Here is a 25,353-nt window from a genome sequence, read left to right as displayed (position 1 = left end):
GTTTAATTAGTATACTTATTATAGAAATTTCTCTGTATATACAAACTGCTCAAATTCTCTCAAACACTTTAGACTCTTTCCCTGTACATTTCCCTCCCTTTCTTTCCCTTCTTTTCTTTCATTGCTTTTAAAACACAGCTGTAAAAAAATCTAATAACATGTATTCCCTTTCCTAGATCATTATAATTTAAAATTACTGTGTTTAAAAATGTATATATCTTATAAAAACATTGAAATGATAATTATTCATATCTACATGAAGTATTTGTTCAAGCTCAAGGTAAAATTTCAGATTATAGAACTTTTAGGAAGGCACACATATAGGAAAAGCTTAGTGTATTGAAAAGATAATTACTTTTAAAATGTTGGAAAGCATGTCCTAAAGTTTCTCTTGATAATTTAGGAGGACAATATACTCTGAGAACAGAAAATAGTCTATCACCTAAAAGACAAGATAATCACGGAAACCAACCATCAATTTCTGCACTTCTAATGAACAAAGGGAGAAAATGAGTTAAAGTCAATTTCCTAGCACTACCTCTGAAAAGAAACTTGAGCACCATAATGTACGACTTACCAGATTTATGGTGCATGTTACTCCATTTTAAATCAGGATATTAAAACACAGCTCATATAATGTTCTAATGCTGACCTCTCAGGCAACTTTTCCCCTGGCAAAATCAGGTCACTTGCAGAATAGCTAACATGTTTTTCCTTCTAAATGCAGTACAATTTTTGGACAGAACATGTAGCACTTTACTGAATAGCATTGGATTCATCAAGTAACTCCAAATGCCTGCTTTGGGCAGATACCATGCTCTAAGCATCTCTATGTTTTATGTTGCATTTTTATAGATAAGAAGTAATTTTCTAAAGCAAAAATGTTGTACAGTTCCTTGTAAACTAAGAGCTCATAAGTTGAGTCAATTACCTGGAGAGTTGAGAGGGGTAAGAGCTTGGACATAGCACTGGAATGTTAAAGTGGAGCAGTTGGAAAAAGAGATTAGCCTATGAATTAAAATTGAAATTTTTATAAAGCATCTAACTAGTGAATTCTTATTTTGTATACAGCAATAATACTCTAAAGCAAAGCTGAAGATTTTAGAGAGGGATGTGGCAAAAACCATCTGAGGAGCAAAGTAATGGGACAGTGTCACACTGTGTTTAAGCCTTCACTTTAGGTGCTCCCCGAAAGCAAGATATAGAGAGAGACCTCTGGAAGAAATTCCAGAGACACACTTTAGTTCACATACAGAAAATGTGTCTGTTGTTTGCTGGAGTGTTTGTTGGAGAATATTAATAGCTCACAAGAAAAAGGTCAATCTTTAAAGGCTCAGGATGATCAGGAACAGCAGTGGGCTCGGAGCTGAGCTAAATGAAGGCCAACCAGATTTTAATGGTCATGAGAAAAGGGAAACTTGCAAGGAAAGGTGATGGTATCAGAGCACCAAAGCAAATGTAAGAGCCAAGTAAGATGCAGACTGTTCTAGAGAACTGGCTCCTCAGTGATGCTCCATGATGATAAATGAGCCAAATTGGATTTCTGTCATTTTTGCTGTTCATATTTGGGGACCAGAATCTACAGATCACATTTCATGACAGGTAGGCAAGGTGGGGTAGATGTTGCTTCACATTCTTAAGAAAACTGTCAGGGAAGTGGTGGACAGAAAGGGCTTTCCCAGGAGATGAACCATTTAACCCAAGTTGTGGAAGACAAAAAGAACAAAAGTTTTGTCTGCAAATAAATAATGCTAATTTCATTCAGGTGTTACAATTGCCTGCATCTTTCTATCCCCGAGTGGTATGACTTTCAGTGTGGTACATCACTGAGGCATTTACCAGATAACCTTCCCTGATGAGGGTGGAGAGGTGATGGTGCACTCTCTGGGAACAGACTTTCTATGTTTAAAGCTTTGAATTTTTTTTCCTCTTCAAATATAAAACAGTAGATGTGACATGCAAACTTTTCCATTGTAGTCTTGTTTACTCTGAATGGGCTTGTCTGATTTTTGAAGTTTATTTCTCTGTTTTTCTTTATAAGTGGGCTATTTTGAGGTAAAGAGTGAACCGGAGGGTCCTTTTTCCAGCTCCTCTTTGGTTATGTTAGGAGTCTGTACATTGTCTTTTTATTCTCAGACCTCTTGCAAAAACAACATTGATACCAATCTGTGTCTCGGCTGCTTCTTTGAAAGAGAAGCCATGCCACCCACAGGCCCTGTTATCTTGTCTAAATGTCAAGTACACTAAAGCACAGAGAGAAAGAACCAGAGATAACATTCAAAGAAGAAGACAGAGGCCAGGGTTCTATGTGACTGTGTCTCCAGAGTTAGAAAGGACTTGTCAACAGCAACATAAACCATTGTGTGCTTCCTGACTTATCTGACCTTGAGATAATAGCCACATGGAATATCATTTTTGTCTTGCTGTCCTCATCAGTAAAGAAGAGTAATTCTGCTACTGTGAACTGTAGTTTAATTAGTTCAGATATGTTAATCTGTATGCCGTGTTTCAAGGTCTAGCCTCATATTCTCTTCCAAACATCAAAGATTTCGTGTGTTGCAGCAAGTGTTTCTACTGTGGACATTTTTGTGACATTTACCTATTAACCCAGATATACTTTGATACTGGTCATCAGATCTGTTATGTTTAGCAACATTAAAGAAGTAATCGTCAATTTTGTTTCTTTTCTGTTAAAGGTTAAGTTTCTCTTATTCACAAATTAAATGCATTTTTTATAGTCAGGCATCTTTAAAGGTCTCTAAGGTTTATGAGGATTTTGACATCACCATTGGAATCACAATATGTTTGAAATAATTTCATACTATAAGCTATCAACACATTTTTTCAGGAAATTAGTTTTGACAAAATTTCCCAGCTTTAGTTTTTACAGAAACCAATACATATTATTATAAAAATCATGACTGACTGTTCTCATATGGTTAATAAATACTGGGTTAAACTGTTAAAAATTGTTACTGGAATTATTCAGTTACTGTTATACTAATACGATTTTCTAAGAACATAAATATTTTTGAACAAATTTGATAATTAAAATATTATAGCTCTTTTTGACTTTTATTTGGAGACCATGGTTTTAGTCCTGAGACATAATTGTCATTTTCAAACTTTCATAAAAATGTGACAACTATCCAGTTTTGGCAGGGCTTATGGAAATGTAGCCCTTTCATTTACTACACAATGTAGGTGTTGTTTAATGTAGTTGTCAGTAACCTGGATTGCAGTCCGTCTGATGCAGGCTATAATATGGTTTAGGTTGGCTAAATATAGCTTGTGGTGTTTTGAATATAAGTAATAATGCAATTGAGAAATAAAATAGTTTTTAAAGCATCAAGGTTGGGGATGAAAGTAGGATTGGTAATTAAAGGAGCACTATTCATTGACTACAAACACCTTATTTTTTTAGCTCCATTTATTTTGTTAATGCAAGTACAAGCACACATTATACTTCACTCAGGCCGTGACGTTGCTTCACTTGTAGGTCAAATGATTTATTGTAAGAGGTGTAATTAGATTTACTTGCAATGTAACATTTTTGCTCTTTTACTCTTTGGCTTTTTGGACTTTTTTTGGGGGGGGGCCCACTACCCAGCTCCCAAATAAATCACACATGAAGACTTCGTGTTAGCCATGAATGTGGGCCCCGCCTTAGCTTGACTTGTTTCTTGTTATCTTTTCTTCACTTAAATTATCCCGTCTATCTTTGGCTTCAGGGCTTTTATCTTTCTCTATTTCTGCACCTTTTCTTTCCTTCTTACTCCATGTCTTGGCTGTGTAGCTGGGTAGCTTGATCCTGAATTCCTCCCCTTCCATTCTCATTCCAAGAGCCTCAGATTCCATCTCCCAGATTTCTCCTCATATTTGTACTCTCTGCCTGCCAGTCCCACCTATTCCTCTGTTCTGCCTCACTATTGGCCATTCAGTTCTTGATTAGACCATCAGGTGTTCTTGACAGGCACAGCAACACAGCTTCACAGAGTTAACAATTGCAACATAAACAAAAGTAACACACCTTAAAAATAATATTCCCCAACATTTCTTGCTTGGAAAGATATGTAACTAAATGGCAGTGTTTCTTAAACTTAACAGAAAGTTTTCATCAGATAGCCAGCTTTTAATTTTAACTTTACCACACAGAAAGCAAGCATCCCACAATAGTAAGAGCTTTCCTTAAACACATCAGCAAGCCCCACACTGTCTACTTATGAAACTGATTGATGCATGCCCCTTCATATTCCACCCTTTATCATTCTTCCTGCCATCATCATCGATGCCTGTCAGAGTTATTTGTCTACGTTGCTACATATCGCTCAGGTTCTGAATGAATGGTTTTGTTTTGAATATGATTACCTTTGGTAACTCTCCAAGCAAATTTCTCAAATTTTTCATGAGCAACTGTAATATATAAGTCTATGGCTAATACTGTACAATCTTTAGCACATTTGCTTTATGTATGTGAAATTGCTGTGCTTTCACCCATGCCACAGATAGCTATTAGAATACTGCTGGAAGCTAGGCTTTTGGAATTGCAAAGCATGCTTAAAGATTCCACAATCACCTAAAAGAGTTAGATGACAATGTGGCAAGTACAGTACCACACACACACACACACACAAAGAGATTGTTAGTAGACCCATGAGAAGAACAAGCAACTCAAAGCAATATGAACATATGAAGACAGAGTATGGGGATAGGAATGGGTGGGATGGATGCTGTCTCCAATAGTACATTAACCTGAAAGGATGGTGTTTTCGTGCCCAGGGACTGTGAAAAGATGTGTCTAATCTATTCTACCAGACTGCATGCTTCCTTACTTCAGTGTTCAGTTTCTTTTCAGTTGATGTGATTAAAATTACTCTGACAAAAGCAACTTAAGGAATAATAGATTTATGCGGCTCACTGTTCCCCTTTAGGGTATGTTGTGGCAGGGAAGTCACAACAATAGTCACTGTGCTTTCTCACTCAGAAGAGACCAATGAGTGGACAAGGGGTTTAAAACACTATCCTCCAAGCCTAACAGCTGTCATATTCGTCTGAATCACCATGACTTGTAGGAGGTCCCAAGTTCATTATTGACTTTATATTCATTCATAGACAAGCACAGAGCAGAAAGTCAGCGAATTCTTACCAGAGATTCTGACCACTCCCTTCCATACGTCCTGGCCATTTATATGTAATCTTATCCAATTTGAATGTGACATCCTTGTCTCTGGATGTGTAGGGTGTGTATATTCTGAAAAATTAACTGAGGGCCCTCCAATTACACTGCTATGGGAACATCATTATCTCTTTATATCTATAGTGAAAAAAGAGAGCACAAAACAAGTAGCAGTGACAATAAGCATTTTTTCAGTATAGAGTTGCTGTTGTAAATGTTCAGTCTCATCTTGCTAATTACACTGTGCTGAAAAAATAAAATTCTTACTATAGAGTGGAAGTTTATAGTAACTCAATAGTAGCAGATCCAGAGTTTGTGAACTTTCAAGGGAAACAAAATGAATAGTGAGTTCTCCACCTTATTTTTCCATTAAATAGTTTAAATTAGTTAAAATATATAGGTCAAATGTCTCATGAATTACTTGTTCTCATAAGTATCTGTGGTCAATTCCCAGGTTTCTTAATACACTTTTTCATGGTCTTCTTTTTGATTTTTAAATTTTTCAGAGAAATATTTTTTTAGAGTTCAAACTAATCATCTCTGGTTTACTTTTCTTATATTTTTTACAGGTTTTTAAAAATTGTGTGTGTATGTATGAGAGAGAGAGAGAGAGAGAGAGAAAGGGCAAGGAGGAGAGGAGAGAGAGAGAGCACATGTGAGTGTAGATGTGAAAAATCTAGAATAAGGAGTCAGTTTCCCTGGAGATAGTCAACAGTAAGTTGTAAGCAACTTGGCATGGTGCTGAGAATCAGCATGGATCTTCTACAAGAAAGTACACCCCTGTCTTAGTTTTTGACTACTTTACATAAATCTAGACCTATCTGGAAGGAGGGCATATCAATTGAATAATTGCCTCCATCACGTTGACCTTTGGGCTTCTCTACAGGGCATTTATTAATGTATGATTGACTTAGAAAGGTCTAGGCACTGTAGAAAGTGCTATCCTTTAGTAGGTGGCTCTGGGTTGTATAAGTTAGTTAGCTGTGCAAATCGTGAAGAGCAAGGCAATAAGCAGCATACCCCCACTCTCTCTGCTTCAGTTCCTGTTTTGGGTTCCTATCCTGAATTTCTATCCGATCTTCCCTCTATGATGGATAGACACCCAGGATCTGTAAGCCTATTAAACCCTTTCCTTCCCCAAGTAGCTGTAAACATTTTTTATCATTGTAATTAGAAGCATACTAGGGCATGTTCTTGACTACTGAGCCACATCTCTATGCTCCTACATTTTCTAGATAATCATTTTCTGCATATTAATAGATAATGGCATAGGAAACTGTCCCATTATCACAGAGGAGAAATGTACAGTTTAGAAAATGAACATATAAATGTTACAATGCACCGGAAAATTTACATTGTTTGATTGCTGCATTTCACAGAAAACTTGAGTGTGAGACTAAAAAATGTACAGGTTTACAAAACTGATCCCTATCTACTAGATAGAGGAAGACTGAACAATGTGAGATTTTTTTTTTTAAAGAATCTCTTTTACAGTATCAGAGAAAATCACATGAGAGTTAAGTTTATTTCCATGTACATGAGGGGCCTGTGGTGTTGTGTGTTTTAGTTTACAGGGAAAGATACTTAGTTGTGTTGTTAACCCAATAACAGAAAACTAGATACATAGAATACCTACAATAAGATGATAAATCACAGTGAAAACAACATATGTATTTGAGAACATATGTACATATATGAAATGATTTCTTTAAACACTGACTTGGCCCATTCTTTTCTCCATCTTATTGTTACAAACATTTCTATGTTCCTTGATTCCAACTATTGATAAGTGTAATAATGAACTTTAAGTTTGATCTCAAGACATATGTCATATCAAAAGTAGAGAATCTGAGATAAGTCACCATGAGGTTGTGGAAAAGATTCTAATGATAGACAACCAGGATAGACAATATTTTTTAAGGCAAAGCAAGTACTTTCAAAATTTTGAGAGCAGCTTAGTATCCTCACCATATGCATCTTTTCTTAAGATTGGAAAGGAAACCACTGCAAATGGCAGTTTTCACAGACACTACTACTTTGATTTTCCTTTAGACACCTGGAAATTCATCTGCCTTTTCCCTTTTGCCTGGCGATATTCTAAAAGGTGTCTATGGTGGTACCTTGTGCAGCACTCACTTGCATGTAGACCAAGAAGTGTACAGTTCAGTGTGTTCAGAGGGATCTCTGCCAATGTATCATAACTGGACATTTGATAATACTGTGAAGAAGAGTTTACTATCAGAAAGGGGAATCAATGTGCCTTTGGGGGATGCTATACTGGCTGAGAACAAAGGTTCCTCTAAACATATATATTGACAGGAAACTGAAGGTGGGAAAGGAACATTCTCAGTGTAGACAACACATACGTAAAGGCTCTGAGGCGGGGTAGAGTGTGACACTTCCTAGGGCTTGAGTGAGGACAGTGTGGCAGGCCAAGAGTCAGATTATGTTGTGAGAGAGATGTGGAGAGTGAGAGTTTCTGCACCATGGCAGACTTGTAAGTTATCCCAAGACATGTTCAATCAACTGCTTTTGTCTGCATCATAGGTTACAGTAAAATAACTAATTATATGTACATTTTTTATGTGATGGTATTAAATTCTTACAACTTATACAGAGAAAGAGGGAACCGGAGACAGACACACACAGAGATCTTGATTCTGTCTTTAAACATGTCTAAATGTTCAAATATTCAATTAAGAAACTATTTAAAGTACAACTTTCCCAAAACAACATAGACACTATACATTGAAAGGAAACAGGTGACTGACAAATGAAATAATCGTTACATTTTTGTAAACAATTCCTCAAACTGGCAGCTTATGGTACCCTCTAGGATATCAGTTCATTAATCTGTATTTATGATGCTGTATATGTCTTAGTTATATTCCAGCTCAGCACAAACTCAACACAAGTAATCTAAGATTTCATGAAATTGGCAATAGACTCCCCAAATTCAGTGTTGTTTTATTTGATTCTCTATAACTCTAAATATATAGATGGAAGTCTGGTTTGTTGTGTTTGCTTATTTCTTTGGGTGGTTAGAGGTTAGGTGACTGTGACCTATCTGTTCCTGGGAGATGTGCAAGTCACTCTGGTGATTCTTCAGATCCCAGTAGGGATGTCACTGGGGTGTGTGTTGGCTGTAGACATTCTCTGCAGTGTAGAATACCAAACAGCTCACGTGATAGCAAGGTAGTTGGTGTCTGCTGGGTGACACACCTTGCATTTCATGGCTTATGTTGGCTTTGATATTGAAGGTTTTTCAAATGATTTACAAAAAGTTCTTGTATGTGTAAAGAATGTTTGTCACTATCAAAATGGTATTCCATTTCCAAAAAATAAAAAAATGAGGAGAAAATTGTGAAAATACTCATATTTTTCTCCATGGCAAGGAAAATTCCTCTAATTCTTCTTTACTTTCTGTCAAGAAATATATTTTCCATTAAACTTGTCTGTCATACTGAAAACAGATTTATACTAGAAAGGTTGGTAAAAATAAATTCTTATCTCACAAAGAGTCCCAGTGTCAAGTATATGAAGTCAGTCTACTACAGTAGATTAAAGTTAAATATTTTCAGTACCAGTTCATATCCTCTGGCCTTTGAGAATACTGTTACTACAACATTTATTATTTCAGCTGTTATTTTTATGGGAATTCATTTATTTTAGTTATGAATAGAGAAAGGTCTATAAGTCCCAATTCAGACTTACATAAATATAACTAATATATAAATTATAAAGACTCCATCAGCCATCCTGGGCATCAGGGAATGTTGGCTACCATCATGCAAACCTTCAAATGTTCCTGGAGGTAAGCTGGGTGAATGGTGGCTAGTAGACAGTACATTTTTGTTTTTGTTTGTGATGGTTTTATATTTAATGGACCACTGAACCCAGTAATCAGAAGATGGCTACCAGTGGGGTGTCAACCCCAAGTGCAGGAGCTTGTCATGTGAGCATTGCCCACTTATGAGCACAAGCGCACTGGGGCTTCCACACTTGCCACCTTGACAGAACTAGGACTTCATGTGCAAATGTTTCATGCTTTTCCCATCATCAGAACATTTTCCATTGAATTTCACTAGACACTTAGGTTCTTTAGGTGCAATAATGTTTAGATTTTTAAAAAAGTAATATCTACAATACTAATTATTCTATTGACTGTTATTAAATATAATTCGTGTGCTCTAGTAAGAAAAGGAATAATTATAATTATAAACCTAATGACTGGCAGTGTGAGAGGTGCTTCTGAGGACCAGAACAGCTCAGCAGTCTGCTGCTAACAGACTCCATCCAATTTGTATTCACTGTGCTCTCGTAATAGGTCAGATTTTTCTTACAGAAATAAAATATCACAGGTCACTCTCATTTGTAATTATTATTTGGAATAAACTAGTAAGATGTGTAAAACTGAGGAGAGTTCCCCAAGTCAAAGTCAGCGTTCAGTTGTGACAACTTCAGTTACTATCACTTGCCTGGGATTGTGAATTTTCATAATGGAGAAAAATATGCCAGCAGTCACTCTTACAACTCCTGAAGTATGAAACTCATGGGTAATTTTATCTTCTGTGTGTATTTCTATATTTGTCCCATCTTAGATATTTGACAGTTGCAGAGATTTTCAGTTTTCACACACACACACACACACACACACACACACGCGTATTTATGTCCCTATCTATATATCTGTGTGTCTGTTTATCTATCTATCTATCTATTATCTATCTATCTATCTATCTATCTATCTATCTATCTATCTATCTATCTATCTATCTGTTTTGAACTGCATGACATAAGCACCAGCAATCTAAGTTGGGAATGTAAAAGCTCTGCTCATATAATGTTTTTTCAATTTTACAAAACTAAGGTAACTTAGAAAAAAATAATTGAAATTCTGAATTACATGATTTTGTATAGCAATTGTTTACTTTTATTCCTAAATATTAATTACAAATATCATCTGAAGTGAGAAGAGAGTTATTGCTATTATAATCTTGTATCTGTAGCTGAACTATATATAAGCATGAATAGCATGTTTGGTACTGTCCCGCTACCATACTGATCTTTCACGTGTCAATATATTCATATTTGAACAAGTAAGGAGTAGGTATAGTTGTATCTTCATTGCATGTCTGAGAAAGCTGGGGTAGTAGTAAGTAGCTTTGGAATTAGAGCTAAGTGTATGATTTTTCCAGATAACAACATGGTGAACTTGCATGTAAACATAGCTGATACTTTCAAAGTTCTTATGTCTCTTATAGTCTTGTAGTCAGTATCTATTTTCTTACTAGGTTATCATCCACACCTGTTAAAATATCTCTTCCCAATTTAGAAATTCAGATTTTTATACAGGCTCTGTTTGATTCCTCCCCGCACCTTTCCAGGTTCTACAGGTAGGGTCCCGTAAACTAGACAGAAGGTAGACAGGTTAACCACAGGAGCATGTGAAACTTATTAACAGCTACAACGTCACCCACAGGTAGTGCTCAGTGGAATGAGGAATGACTTAAAGGACAGCATTGAAATTATTGCATATTTTATCAAAGAAAGGTAAATTGTAGAGAATTAACAAGACAAAGAAAATAACTGGATTTTAGGACAGCAAGTTATGAGATTGAAATAAATGAAGACAAGGCCTAGTTAACTTGCATTGTTAAAACCCTCTGCTGTATCCGAGGACTGGGACATCAAGAATTTTCTTCAGAAGTCAGCATCCATTTCTCAGACAGAATAAGGAAGAGGGACCTTTTGAAACCTGCTTCTGGTTTTAGGCAAATGGGCTGTATGTAAGAGGGAGTGCAGAATAGGGGACTTTTCTTGACTATTCCTTTTGTGAGTTGCCTTCGTGTAAAAATGGGCCTCATGTTAGACTGATAGTCCTTCACGTATGACACAGTTTTCTTCTTTTCCATGCTAATGCCACCAAGGAATTACACATTTTCCACTTACGCCACTATTTTAATGTAAAAGTCTGTTTGCTGCCTTTCTAACTAATTATTGGTTGATTTAGCAATTAAAACCAATAGCTATTAAACTAATTTCTTATAATTTTGTCTCTGAATATTTTCATTCAAGATAACATAAGCATATCATTAGAAATTTAAATAAAAAATTTGTCTTGTACTAGTTTTTTATTGTGTCAACATTTACAAATTGTTTAACTAAGTACCGTGTATAAATGAAATACTGATTGAGAAAATATAGTCTAAAACTGTAATTGTCATTGAATTTTACCACTAAATATGCAATTCATAATTTCTGCTGAAGGTCTGAGCACTTTAAGGGCTAATTTGAGAAAATGACAAGGTTCATATGAAGTACTTAGTGTTGTATTAACATTGATTGACACTGGAGGAAATGATGCTTTAAGCACACCACAGTGTAATTTTTTATCTTGTTTCTTGTTAGGAGCCTTTCCCTGAAAATAACAAAAGACGTTGATCAAGAAGCCCGATGTTCCCATGTCAGCCGAATGTCGACCAGTCCCTCTGCAGATTGTCCCCTGCTCGGTGTGGAGGAAAACGGAGGAGTAGATTCCCTGCCATTCAGACTGATGCTGCAGGAGTGCACAGCAGTGAAGACCTTGCTACTGAAGATGAAGAGAGTGCTTCAAGAGGTAGGGCTGCTCTGCAGTTAGCTGGTGTCCCTGCTGGCCTGCTGCAGGTCTGTAGACCTGATTGCATCCTGCTCTGTCGCTAATATCCTGTGGCATATTGCGTATGGGTCAGGTGTTCTCCCGAGCCTTAGCTTTCCTCATATGCCAAATCAATAACTTAAACTTCTGATGTACAAATGGGTCCTGAGAAATTCTCCAGAGTCTATGAAATAGAAAGTTAAGACCAAACCTTCCTTAACCTGTGCAACAAGGAGAAACAGGCATCAGCTATGCCATAATCCGTTTATGTCACTGTCAATAGGTTGAGAAATCTACTGAGTTTTTTTTTTTTCACTTTGATTTTGCTGGTAAATTATCTATATGGCATTATAAAGGCAGGTTTGAAAGCGATTTTGTTCTGGTCAGCATACCTCAGTCTGCAGGTGTTAATGAAATACGTAGTGAATTCGTTGGCCCTCTGGCAACCTCTTACAATTGTTTTCACACCTACTGGTTTTATGTGATGAAAGTATCCTGAAACACTGTCTCTGCATCTTTCTCAATTATATTACTCAATCATATGGGGTTATCTGTACCTCAGAACTGGGAAACATTATATTGCTTCTATCATAAGGCTCCTAGTAAAGCCTCAATTATCACATGTGGAAGCATGGTCTTATCCTTATCCTTCTAGAACAAAGTCTAATTACCAATTACGGTATGGGCAGCAGGGGGAAAGTGTTGTGGGGGCTGCGGGCCTCTTCCCACAGCCCACTCATGGCTGCCTGGCTGTCTTATGCCCCAAAACAACAACACACAAACTGTATTCATTTAAACACTGCTTGGCCCATTTCTATTCATGTGTGTAGCACCCCAAGGTGCACTTACTGGGAAGATTCTAGCCTACGTCCATGCTGGGTCGGAGCTTCATCGTGTCTGCCCTGGAGAGGAGCGGCATCGCATGAGGTAACAGCTGTAGCCATTTTGTATTGCCACAACTCTATAGCAAGCAGGCTGCAACAGTATTAAGCAACACTCAAAAGCTCCGTAGTCAGGACTGCCTGCTTGAAAGAGTCAGAGTTTTCCCTGGCCGGACGGCCCAGAAAGCCGGCATTTTAAATCGGCACAGCTTTTTTCCTGCTATGGCTGAAAACAGAAAAGCACGTGTTCAGCTTTTCATCAACACCATTTAAGTGTTTCGTGGGAGGACATCTTAAGAGCTGCAGGGTTTTGCAGCTAAAGCTGAGTAAGGAAGCATCTCCTAGATAAGAGCGCTTGCTTGCCTCTAGCAAGCAGAGCAGACCCAAGAAATTGCTGCTACCAAGAAAACATGCTTTACTCTATTCTTTCCCAAGCTTTCTCAGGCTTTCTGTAGATTCAGTGCCCCACGTTGGGTGCCATTTTGTAGTGGGAGCTGCGGGCTGTGTTCCCACAGCCCGGCTCCCTGCCGCCCAGCTAGCATTACCCGAAATAACAACACACAAATTGTATTCATTTAAACACTGCTTGGCCCATTTCTATTCATGTGTGTAGCACCCCAAGGTGCGCTTACCAGGAAGATTCTAGCCTATGTCCATCCTGGGTCGGAGCTTCATCGCGTATGATCTGGAGAGGAGAGCATGGCGTCTGTCTCTTAGAGGAGCTGCCCTGCATCTGAGCTCACTTCCTCTTCCTCCCAGCATTCTGTTCTGTTCACTCCACCCACCTATGTTCTAACCTATGAGGGCCAAGCAGTTTCTTTATTATTTAACCAATGACCTTCCTCCATCAGGAAAGCTTCTGAAAGGAACTGTGTCAAGGGTCATACAGGTCATACTAGAGATTAGCCAGGCTTCTAAACCTAGAGAAAGTCTCCAAATAATGGCAGATAGAGGGATTCTTCCATAGCAGGGAAGGGAAAGGGGAGATTGTCATCTGTAACAGGAGCCGGTGCTTGTTGGAGTTTCTGTCCTGCCCAGTTCCCACAGCCAGCAAGTCCCAAAGAAAATCACACAGAAGTCTCCATAGGTTATAAACTGAATGGCCCATTAGCTCAGGCTTCATATTAGCTCTTATAACATATATTAACCCATTATCCTTATCTATGTTAGCCACATGGCTCAGTACCTTTTTCAGCGGGACAGGTCACATCCTGCTTCTTCTGTGGTCTGGGCGGGACTGCCGAGGAGCTTTTTTCTTCCCAGAATACTCCTGTTCTCATTGCCCCACTTCTACTTCCTGTCTGGTTTTCCAGCTTATACTTCCTGCCTAGCTACTGAACAATCAACTTTTATTTAAAATATAATTGACAGAATATAGACGATTGTCCTGCACCAGTCATCAATGTTGCTGAGCTCATAGAGATTTTCCAGGACACGGTAGACTGCAACTTCCAATGCACAGGGCCTCCCAGCATTTAGCCATTATTTTTGAGGCAGAGTCTCATGTAGATTCTTCTGAATTCAAGCTGACCACGTCATGAAAGCAACTTTGGATTCATGACTTCCTCACTCCTCTTCTCTAGTGCCTGGGTGGTACATAAACACTTTAATTACTAGTTTTAGTAGTTGCTATTTTATAGCGTTTATCACAAAAATGGTCATAATTTATCTGTTTCCTATTTCTACCAATGATAGATAACTAAATTGAGGCACATGAAGTGGAAACAAAGAAAGCTAACAGGCATCTTCAGAATCAGAATTGTTCTTTAATCAGAACAACTGAAGGGCCCCAGTCCCTGCAGAAGTGAGACTGTGCGCATGTGGAGTAGTGGTCTTGGGGTTTTATAGGATGGAAAAGGAGAAGACTGAGGATGGAAGAGTCCATCTGCAGGTCAGTTCTCCTGCAGTAGAAGTGCTAGATACCAGAGGGGTTGGTGTGTGGATCGTATCAGAAGCTTCCACAGATGTTGTCAGTCAAGTCAACTTTCCTGTCAAGTGCTGTTCAGTCCACCGAGGCCTTTAGGTCATTAATAACTATATCAACCCTCTTTAAAATGTTATCACTATAAACTAATTTCTAGAGGTATAAGGTGTAGTCAGGAGTTATTCTGGGCTTAAAACTAATGAAAATTAATGAACAAACTGAATTATGTCTTTTACTTAAATTTTGCATTTAAAACCCTTTTCTCGTGGTCTCCTTGAAACCTGTCTGTTCATTCGTGTAGATAATATACACTAGTGCCATTTTCATACTTGGGTAAATAAAATATGAATTCATTTTTATGATGATCAATGTTTTCCTTCATTGGGGAGGATATCTCTGTAAAATATTTGAAAAGACTCAGAAAGAACAAAAATGTTACTTCTGGTTTTGGCCAAGCAATCAAGATGACCTTACACTTACATGCAGCAAAGGGATGGCTGCTAGGAAATCCAGAGCCAGATGGTTCTTTCCCAAGTGTCTAGAGTTCATTAAAACTGTGGGACATTAGAATGACTTTCCATGGTAAGTTCCCACAGCATGTGAAATATATATCTTCCAAATTACCTTGTCTACTGATTCAGTATTCCCTGTACCTTTGAATGAATATAAGGACAATTCTTTGGTTCTAATAGTAATACTTTAAAAACTTAACATTTACTTTTTGTGTTGTTGGTATCATTTTTATTTTATTTTATGTATGTGAGTGCTTTGTCTACTTATATATTTGTAGGCCAAATGTGTACCTGAAGCCAGCAGTGGTCAGAAGAGTATATAAAATCTTATGAAAATGGAATTAATATTGGATGTGAACAAAAATGAGGGTACTGGGAACCAAACTCAGCTCCTCAGCAAGAGCAATAAACATTCATAATCGCTGAACCATTTCCCCGGCTCTATAATTTACTTTTTACTAACATGTTTTATTCAATATTGTACTTTTTCAAAATTCTTTATTTGCAAACTGCACTGAAAATACTTTAAATATTAAATTCTACTCGCACATTCATTTATTCCTTTTAATTGTTTTGTCTTTAATGGGCACTTGTTATTCCATCTGCTTGGGTTTAATAAAATGTTGATCACATTATATATTTTGGAAGTAATTCTTACACATTTTGACCATATACATCATGAACTAATCTAGCTTTGTGAATTGTATTTGTTAGGCTAAACTATTCCATGGGATTTCAATTAAATGCAATTCTTAAAATGAGTAGAGCAGTAAAATTCAATAGAACCCTGTGCTGCTGGTGATTGACCTCCCAATGGGAGCAGCTATGCATGAGAGCAGCAGCTATGGCTCTAGGCTGGAGTCAGTTTCAAAAGCTCCAGTGATGAGTCCAAGCCTGCAGAAGCTGAAGGCTTTCGGACATTCTTTTCAGTGGGTCCTGAAGCAGAGGCGCTGGATTAGGATAGTCTCTTAAAGATGTTGCGTTGAATACAACTGACTCCTTCTTGTACTTGAGGACTCTTCCTGAGTATTTAGAATTCAGCTTTTATCTCTTTTTTCAGTTATTGCCACCGGAGGGATGTCCCAGGTTCTCATTGTAATCATATTTGGCCTTCCGACTTGTAAGTTTCCCACCTACAATCCAGTTTCTTTATTGGAGCGAAAAAAAAATAATGAGTATGTGATTGGTCACTCTTTTGGAACACTTTGTGCATTTTCTAAACACCCTTAGATGTACTGTGGAGGTTAAGTGTGCACATCTTAGGATTTTACATGATTGATTCTTCAATTGCTAACTCTTTATGTACAATGATACTGTAAGTTAAGAGTCATCAATAAGTTGAGCCTGCCATCTTATCCTAGTGTCTGTTTAAAACATATTAACTGCTGAATACATAAATGAAAGGAAAATATATATCATTGAACTTCTAGTCAATCATTAAGTTACTGTTAATGGAGTAAAACTGGCAGAATCTGACTTGTGACTTTATCATTATATAAAAATTTTATATAATGATATATTTATGTTTAATGTTCCCATCATTTTTTTCTGTTCTCTATTTTCTCCTCTTTGGTTTTGTTTTTATTGTATGGTAACTGATCAACAAGGACACTGAAGGAATTTTTAAACACCAGTGAGCAATTGATATCCTAATAAGATGGCAGGTGGTTGAAGATGGACTCAGGGGACCAATGATCTGTTTGTCCTTCTTTCCAATGTAGATGAATTGAATGAATCTCCATTTTCTGCTTTGTATTGTCAGTTTGTCTCTTTTAATTGGCTTATTGAGGACAGTTGCCCCCAAATCAAATGTCGGACTCTGTCCAGAGTTCCCCATGGAAAAAAAAATGCATATTCTCATTTGTCTTTGTCAACAAATAAAGGTAAGAAGCAGCTGATGCCAGTTGAAGAGGGAAGACATGAAAATGTCCCTGTAATTAAACTTCTCCACAAATCTCTGGGAACTTTCAGTCTTTCCTGCCCATCTGGAAAACTTTCTTTAAACCCTATAATGTATCTTTCATCCTATCTAGGATCAACACGATCATTACTGGATTTAGAGTGGATAATCAAGCTTGAGATTCCCTAGAAACCTACTGTTGGGAGAGGAAATGTCTGGGACTCTAGTGGTTCACTAGAGGAGAGCTGTGTCTTCTGGATAAAGATTTACATGTCAGAAGTTCTTGCCAGAGAGATGGAGATGAGATGGATGAGTAGGGACCAGGTGTTGACTGGGTTGCCTAGTGATGCATAGCTTTTACCTTCTATTCAAACACCACCTTCATGTCCCAACCCTAAAGAAGAACTTGGGAAGTCCTCAGATCTCTTTGACATGCCTTTCAGTGTTGCCACATTGAATAGCCTATTTTCAAACTACTTTCCACAATGACAGCATTACAATAGTAACAGCATGCATATTTAGATGGCAGTAAAAAGATTCAATTGAAACTCTAACTTCTTGTCCTCAGTCCCACCCTTTTGTTTTATTTTTATTTTATTTTATTTATTTATTATTTATTTTGGGACAGGCTTTGGTGCCTGTCCTGGAACTTGCTCTATATGCCAGGCTCGCCTCTAAGTCGCAGAAACCTGCGTCTGCCTCCCTAGTGCTAGTATTAAAGGTGTGTCCCACTACTGCCTAGCCAGTCCTATACTTTCAAAATTTTAATTTGGCAATTAGGCAATGTGACTGTAACTCAAGTACTTTTTTTTTTCACCAGAAAGCACTCAAACATCATGTAAATGTAAACCAAACAAAAACGTTTAACGTAATGAGAGGGATATATTCTGGGAAAATACCTAGTAAGTGAAAAATCAAGGAAATAGCTACATTTGAAAATAAATATAACTAAAGCCGGGCGTTGGTGGCGCACGCCTTTAATCCCAGCACTCGGGAGGCAGAGGCAGGCGGATCTCTGTGAGTTCAAGTCCAGCCTGGTCTACAAGAGCTAGTTCCAGGACAGGCTCCAAAACCACAGAGAAACCCTGTCTCGAAAAAACAAAAAAAAAAAAAAAGAAAGAAAGAAAAAAGAATATAACTAATAAAACTGTCAAGCTGATAAAAATATTTGAGCTGTGGAGCTTTTTCCAATGAATTTTCATTAATTAAAGAGTTGTTATCCATACTTCTTTTTCCTTTATCTAGTTCAATTTTTAATTTCATTTTCTCTAAAGAAGAAATGACATACTTTCAAGGTTAATTTTCAGTATGAACTTCTCAACACTTCTAAAAAGCAAACGAAAGAGCTATAGCTAAGGAACTCCAGGGATTTATAATTATAATCATAATTGTAGAAGAAAACCCTTGGTCAACATTCCTGACATAGAGGCTGGAGCCTGAGGTTTTCTCCTAGGCATTCACTATGCACCAGGCAAACGGCAACTTAACAAGCAGTGCAAGACAATCATTGCAAACAACAGCTTAGTAATCAGATGTCTTTTCAGTCTTATCATTAAAAATGATGGAGTTAGATCTTTGTTTTTTTCTGCCACCCTCTTAACTTTTGTTTGATTTTGCTTGCAATAAAATTTGTTAAAGTCAATATAAGAGGTATTGTGGCAGTTCCGTATGGAAGAAAGCTTGCACTGTAGAATGTCTCAGAAACAGGCTATGTAGATTTAGCTGTGGGACCCAAATGCAGAACAAGCCTTTCCTGTGCAATGCCAGGGAAGAGCTTTTGAGAAGATAGGTCATTTCCAAATGTAGCATCCTGTTTCCCAGAGGCATTTTAACTTATAGGATTCTTTTGTAAAACATAATGCAGAACTTGTGGAGCATAGTTCACATGATAAGTACTAGAGAATTCATTATTCCTTTACAGATTTATATTAGCAGGAGAAAGAATAACAAGATGACAAACTTTCTTCCCTGAGAAGCCAATAAAGGTCAATTAAATATAAAAGAATTGGGAAGAAATAATTTAAAAGAAGAAAAGTAAAATAGAATCTGGACAAATAATAGGCAATTTAAAAAATCCAATAGATTCCTTGAAGTTTTTCTTTTTTTAAATAAAACTATCTTAAAATTTATTTTTAAATTAAAAGAACTATATTATCTTATTTTAAATGCCTAATCCAGGTCCCACTCCCTTTCCTCCTCCTGCTCCCTTCACCTTCCTCCCATTGCACCCCCTTTCACTCCTCTGAGAGAGTAAGGTTTCCCATGAGGAATCAACAAAGTCTAAAACATTGCTTTGAAGCAGAACCAAGACCCGCCCCCCCCCCCCCACACACACACTGTAGCTAGGCTGAGCAAGGCATCCCTCCAAAGAGATGGGTTCCTAAAAGCCAGAATAAGCAGTAGAGATATATCCTGGTCTCACTGCCAATGGCCCCACGGTCTGCCCCAGCCATATAACAGTCACAATGCTAACACCAGAACCCAGCCATTGAAGTTTTAAAAGAAAAAGAATTACTAATGGATGAAATTAAAGGAAAAAGAGAAAAAAATCACAGACAATTAACTCAAGAAAACCAAAAAGGGAGCAGTCATTGCTACAGATTGAACAGACTTGAGAAGGGTAAGATTATTATAAACAGCAGAGTATGTATGAGAAACACAAGTTATTCAAAAAAATACTTTTACAGTGACATAAGAGAAAATTAAACCTGAATAGCCTCATTTTAAAATTACTTAGAATAATAAATATTTGTTTTCTAGCAGAATTTGTGTCCAAAAATTTGAAAATAGTCATAGTTGAAGATTATATGTAAGCCATATCAAGGGTCATATCAAGATGTCAGCCATATCAAAGGTCATATCAAGATGTCAGCCATGGATGGTGATAGGAAGGCTTTACTGAACGTGAGAGTCCTCTTCCTAGGTCTTTCACAATGTAGCTGAGAACCACCAACAGGTCAGTCCTTCACTATGTGTGCCTTTCATTGAACCACATAGAGACCAGTTCCTCTCAGGACATCCAGTCTAGGTGAACACGACAAATTGCATAATGCATTTTATGAACTTATTTCAGAAATAGTACATCATTGTGCCTGTGACATTGATGGGTACCAAGAACAAACTTAACTGAGATTAGAAGAACTTATAAAAAGCGTGAGGACAAAGAAATGAGAAAACTTCCTCCACATGGAAGGTCATTACCACAGTCAGCCCTGTAGCCTCCAAAAATGTATGTCTCACATATACAAATACACTCCAGCCCTACTCCTCATTCTACGGTGGCATTAGACAAGGGCAGAAAGCAGCCACATTCTTTGCCAAAGTATCACAAGAACAATCTCTAGGTCACATACTAATCCTTTTCTCCTCTGAAACCTCATGAGCTGGGCCCCCACAATTTAAATCAACCTAAGCACCACCGTCTTCCATGTACCTACTAGTACAGCCCATAAAGTTCCGCTCAAAGCATTCACTGTTCTCCTAATCCAAAGTACCAAATTCCTCATTCGGCTATAAGCAACATGGTCAGATCTTTTACAGTAACACCCTAATCCTGTTACCAACTGCTGTCTTGGTCACTGTTCTATTGCTTTAGAGACACCATGACCACAGCAACTCTTAATAAAATAAATCATTTAATGTGAGTCTGTGGGAGCCTTCCACATTCAAACCACCCCAGTTATCCCCAGGATATTGCTGCCACTCTTGTACCTTTTGGAATTAACCTGTCATCCTGATTATTGTTGTGCTTCACAAGTATTGCAGCTGGGTAAAGCTATTGATTGCTTGTCTTCCGTGGAAGTTTGTGTAGGTCCTTTCATTGCTGTGAGAGTCAGTCACCCAGCACATGTATTCTATGTTGGTTCTAACACTTATAAATCCTCTGTCTTAACTTGGTGGTATCTACAGCAGAATGGTATTCCTTCAATGTATAGGAAGCAACTGAGGCCAAGCAATAGCATATATTATTTTGGGACTCTCTTATATTTCCCTGACCAACAACTTGAAAGGAAGTTCTCTTTGCCTGGCACTGTTGTTTTTTTTTTTTTTAGATACTCTATGACATTAGGTGGAAACATTATCACCCCAAGTTTTATACCTTCGGTTAAAAAGTTAGGTATACATGTGTTCTTTTATATATGAAATTTTATGTTTGTTTTTTGCTCTTAATTTTCATTTTTTGTTGTCTCCAGGCAGGGTTTCTCTATGTAGCCCTGGCTGCCCTAAAACTCACTCTGTAGACCAGGCTGGCTTCAAACTCACAGAAATCTACCTGCCTCTGCCTCCCGAGTGCTGGATTAAAGGTGTGCACCACCACCAGCTGGCATGAAATTTTAAATAAATGGAAAATAATATGATACCCTCTGGCCTTTTCAAAAATCCGTACTGTTATCTATCTATTCTCTCCCTCACTCTATCCTCTCCATTCCCTAAGTGAGTTTCTTTTCCCAACCCTCATTGTTCTGTTTCTTCCTTTTTAACCCCTGGGTCCTACTATTCTCTGGCTGGAATCATCTGAAGTAGTGAACAGGTCCCAGCAGAGAATGTATGGAGTTGAAGAAGGAAGGAAGTGAGCCAGGCCATGATGGTAGGGGAATCTTGCACCCGGACTGAGTAGCAGACAGAGTACTTCTTTATTTATATATAATTTAGTAAGTAGGGATGTATTCATGGTGTCTAAAACATAGATTATATCGTTTTTGGTTTTTGGACATGTGTTCACTCCTTTTGCACATTTTTTATTCATCGTTAATAAACTATGACATAACAGAATTATCATTGTCAAACATTTCCCCTCAAGTTTTGACATTATTGATAAACAGAATAATCTTTTATAATCATTCTTATTCATTAATTCCATAACAAAATTTTTAAAAATCTGGAGGCATATGACCACCTGGTAGTTTTGTGGCTAAAAAGACACTAAACCAAAACAAAATCTCTAAGTTAGTCTGTGCCGATTTCCATATCCCAAGCAGTGTATTATTAATTCTTCTTTTTGTATTACTAATTCTTAATGATCAGAGTGCACAGGGAAAATACTCAGATCAGAGATGTTGCAGGTATTATTTAAATTCTGGCATAATAAAATATTTTTTATATTATATGTTTATAGAATTTGTCTATATGTCTAAATTTGGCATTCTGTTGTTCTTTGGTCACATGACTCCATGGTGCCTCTGCATATGCTAACTTTTCTAAGAAAGGGAGGTCCTGACATCTCATTCTTTTATCATCTTTCTACTTCATACTGTGTTCATCAAGATAAGTCCCTGTGTACGACTAAGGTAACTTCAGCAAATCTAATTTTGTTGCTGTATATGACACATAATCGCCTGAGTGTACAGTGGGGAGAGGCTTACAACATGATCAGTGACCAACTCCTCTGTCTCACTGAATCTTCTTAACCTTCTTAAGTTTACTTTATTTTTATTATCTTGTTCCCCACCCCCAGCCCCACCCACCATGCTCCCTTTTTACATTCATAATATCTGAGTTACTCTGGCTTAACAATTTATTTCATCAGTTAGTTTTATATTCTTTTATTTGTACATCCATTGGTTCCTGATTCCATAAGATACAGATTTAACATCACAGGCTATTTTCAATGTGTTCATACCAATTGTGCTTCTCTGATTGGAGCATTCTGGCACTTCAGCTGAACCCAGCTACATTTCTCTTTAGCTTTTTTTTTTTTTTCTTTTAATGCATATTTTCCTTTTTTGGTTCCAGAAGCTATTTCAGCTCTTAGAATCGTAGCAAGCTGAAACTGCATTATAATTCTCTTGGCAAGAATCTTGCTCTAACCTGGATATTTACAATGCTAATAGCATCCTGAGTGATGCTGCATAGATTTCCATTTTTCCCAGAGTAACATTTTGGAAAGCTTTTCTTTTTGCAGCAGCACACATTCCCTTGAAGTCTTGCAGACTGACAAATTTGTGACTGAAGGAAAAACTACACACTTTAAAAGGCTGGAGAATATATTATTAGTGCCTATCCTCTTTCCTGTTGAGTTTATGACTTTGGAAAGCAGCTGGAGCCAGTGGTTCTGGTCGAAAGGAAGGAATTTTTCATCTTTTATGTGTTTGCAGACAGGTATACAAAGGCTCCTTTCCATTTTACAAATCTTTAGCCTGTAAGAGTAAACTGGAAAGTACTTTTGTACCTGTAACTCACTCTAACTGTTTGGATTGCCTGCTCCTATTTGTGATCCACTCCATCATGTGAAAGACACACCCATGAATCTCTTCATGATAATTCCAGATGTAGTCTGAAACAGGTGACTGGCAGATACTTTCAGTTTTTAAAACACAATTGCTTTGTTGAGAAGTTCCCTGGGGAAAAACTCAAAGCCTTAACAGAAGGCAGCTTTTGTCAGAACGAAACTAGTATTCTGTCAGACCTCTCATCTTTCCAAATAGCTGGTAAATACTCCCATCCCTGTGACTTATAAGAGTTCACTGAATTATTTAGAGCTAATACATTGTGCTATGGAAGTTACAGTGCAGTTGGTGGTATCACCATCAGCATGCTTATTTATAGAATACTCATTTTCTCCTTGGCAATTCTGTCAATGGACTTGACTTTGTTATTCATGCTAAGTTAGGTTGCTATTTTCCAATCTTTAAAAATATTATTAATGCTAAACTGCTACATGGTTTTAGAAAACCATGTTAAAAACCAAAAGTATCTGTCCTCGTGATACAATTGAGCATCAGTTGAGTATATACCCAAAAGTGGTACTGCTGGGTCTTGAGGAAGGTTGTTTTCTGAACAATGACTATACTGACATCCAAAAGGGCTATACCAGCTTACACTCCCAGCAGCAATTCAGGAGTGTTCCTTTTATCACACATCCTCTCCAGTATAAGTTGTCTTCAGTGTTTTTAATCTTGGCTATTCTTGTGGGTGTAAAATGGAATCTCAGAGTAGTTTTGATTTGCATTTCTCTGATGGCTAAGGATGTTGAGCATTTCCTTAAGTGTCTTTCAGTCATTTTAGATTCCTCTGTTAAAAGTTTTATTTTTAAGTCTGTACTCCTTTTTTTTTAATTGGATTGTTTGTTCTTTTGATGGCCAATTTCTTGAAAACAAAAAAATAGGTAATTCTGATTATTTTTTCTATGTGAGAAACCCTACATTTTTCAGTGCTCTGTGAGAACTTAAAGAAAGCAAAGAAACATTCTTCCCTGACTCTATCTCAGTTTCACTGATAATAAATCTTTTGAAAAAGTTAAGTAGACTGGTTAAGATCAAAGAAATACAGGATCATAGATACATGAATATAAATCTTACTCTGTAACTTAATACAGTTTGACTAAGGGTTTAAGAGTCTATTCTTACCATTTGTAATAATAATTATAATCAAGATATTTGAGCATTTCACAAATAAAATATGAGACGTAAAGTGGGGATGTGGGGAAAGCACCCATGAGCATGAACTACTACAAATCGTCTCCTATGTTGTAAGTAAAATGGATAACATTTGTGATTTCATAAATACATTGAAGTCTAACAGTATATCATCAATAATGTGAATGCTGCATGCATTAAATAGTTCAAATGCAAAACTAATCATTACTATAAAGTCAGTGCTAGCTGTTGTTTAACTACCAATGTTGTTGCCATAATGTGATTTTGGAAACTTTTTCAATAATGGTACCAATTTTATCTCATATTTCTTAATAAATGAAGTGCTACATGTCAGTTGAGTTTCCTTTTCAGTTCAACGTGTTACTAAGTTGTAAGAAATTATGTAATAATTTAAGAAATTATGGCAATTAGCCAAGCTGTAGCAATTAGCACAAAAAGAAGTGGGAGAAGTGCAAAACCCTTGGATGTCAATGGTCCTTGCTGAATTGTAATAGAGGTGGCAGGAGAATAAACAAGGGTAACCCTGAATGCCACTGTGTGAGTATTGAGCAGAGGTTATTGCAATTGTCTGTACCTGAAAAGAATATGTGAGGAGTATCTGTGTGAAGCTGAAGGATATGAGAGCCTTGTAAGGACAGAGGGAAGTTGGAGCGCTTACTTAGTTCAGTGCAAATTTGTGTGTTACATTTGGATATGTTTGCCTGCATTTCCAGGAAATCAGGCTAGAAATGTAGTTCAAATATTCTTGATCATATAAATGCTGCCTAGAGCTATGGATCCAACAGTTTACATTTGATATTTACTTAGATTGCTTCAATATTTAGTGTTCAGAAAACCAGGAAAGAACAGAGCAGTGTGAAGTCTGTCAGGAAGAAAGTCAATGTCATGATGGTGCTGAGCATCACCATAAGAATGGTAAACAAGCCCTGAGATCCAGTGCCCTGCAA

General features: G+C 37.3%; 1 protein-coding gene across 3 annotated transcripts in view; it reads left to right on the top strand.

The window, feature by feature from the left end:
- Ccser1 (coiled-coil serine rich protein 1) overlaps nt 1-25,353 on the top strand; it is a 1,171,018-nt gene that overhangs the window by 367,739 nt on the left and 777,926 nt on the right. For all 3 annotated transcript variants that reach the window (XM_057763688.1, XM_057763695.1, XM_057763698.1), the window contains one exon: nt 11,588-11,795. In XM_057763688.1, coding sequence (XP_057619671.1) covers nt 11,588-11,795 — 208 coding nt within the window. The remainder of the gene's footprint in view (nt 1-11,587; nt 11,796-25,353) is intronic.

This window comes from Chionomys nivalis, chromosome 1 (genome assembly GCF_950005125.1).
Source record: "Chionomys nivalis chromosome 1, mChiNiv1.1, whole genome shotgun sequence".
NCBI lineage: Eukaryota > Metazoa > Chordata > Mammalia > Rodentia > Cricetidae > Chionomys > Chionomys nivalis.
The sequence above is the reverse complement of the archived record's forward strand: the minus strand, read 5'-3'. Positions and strand labels throughout refer to the sequence as shown.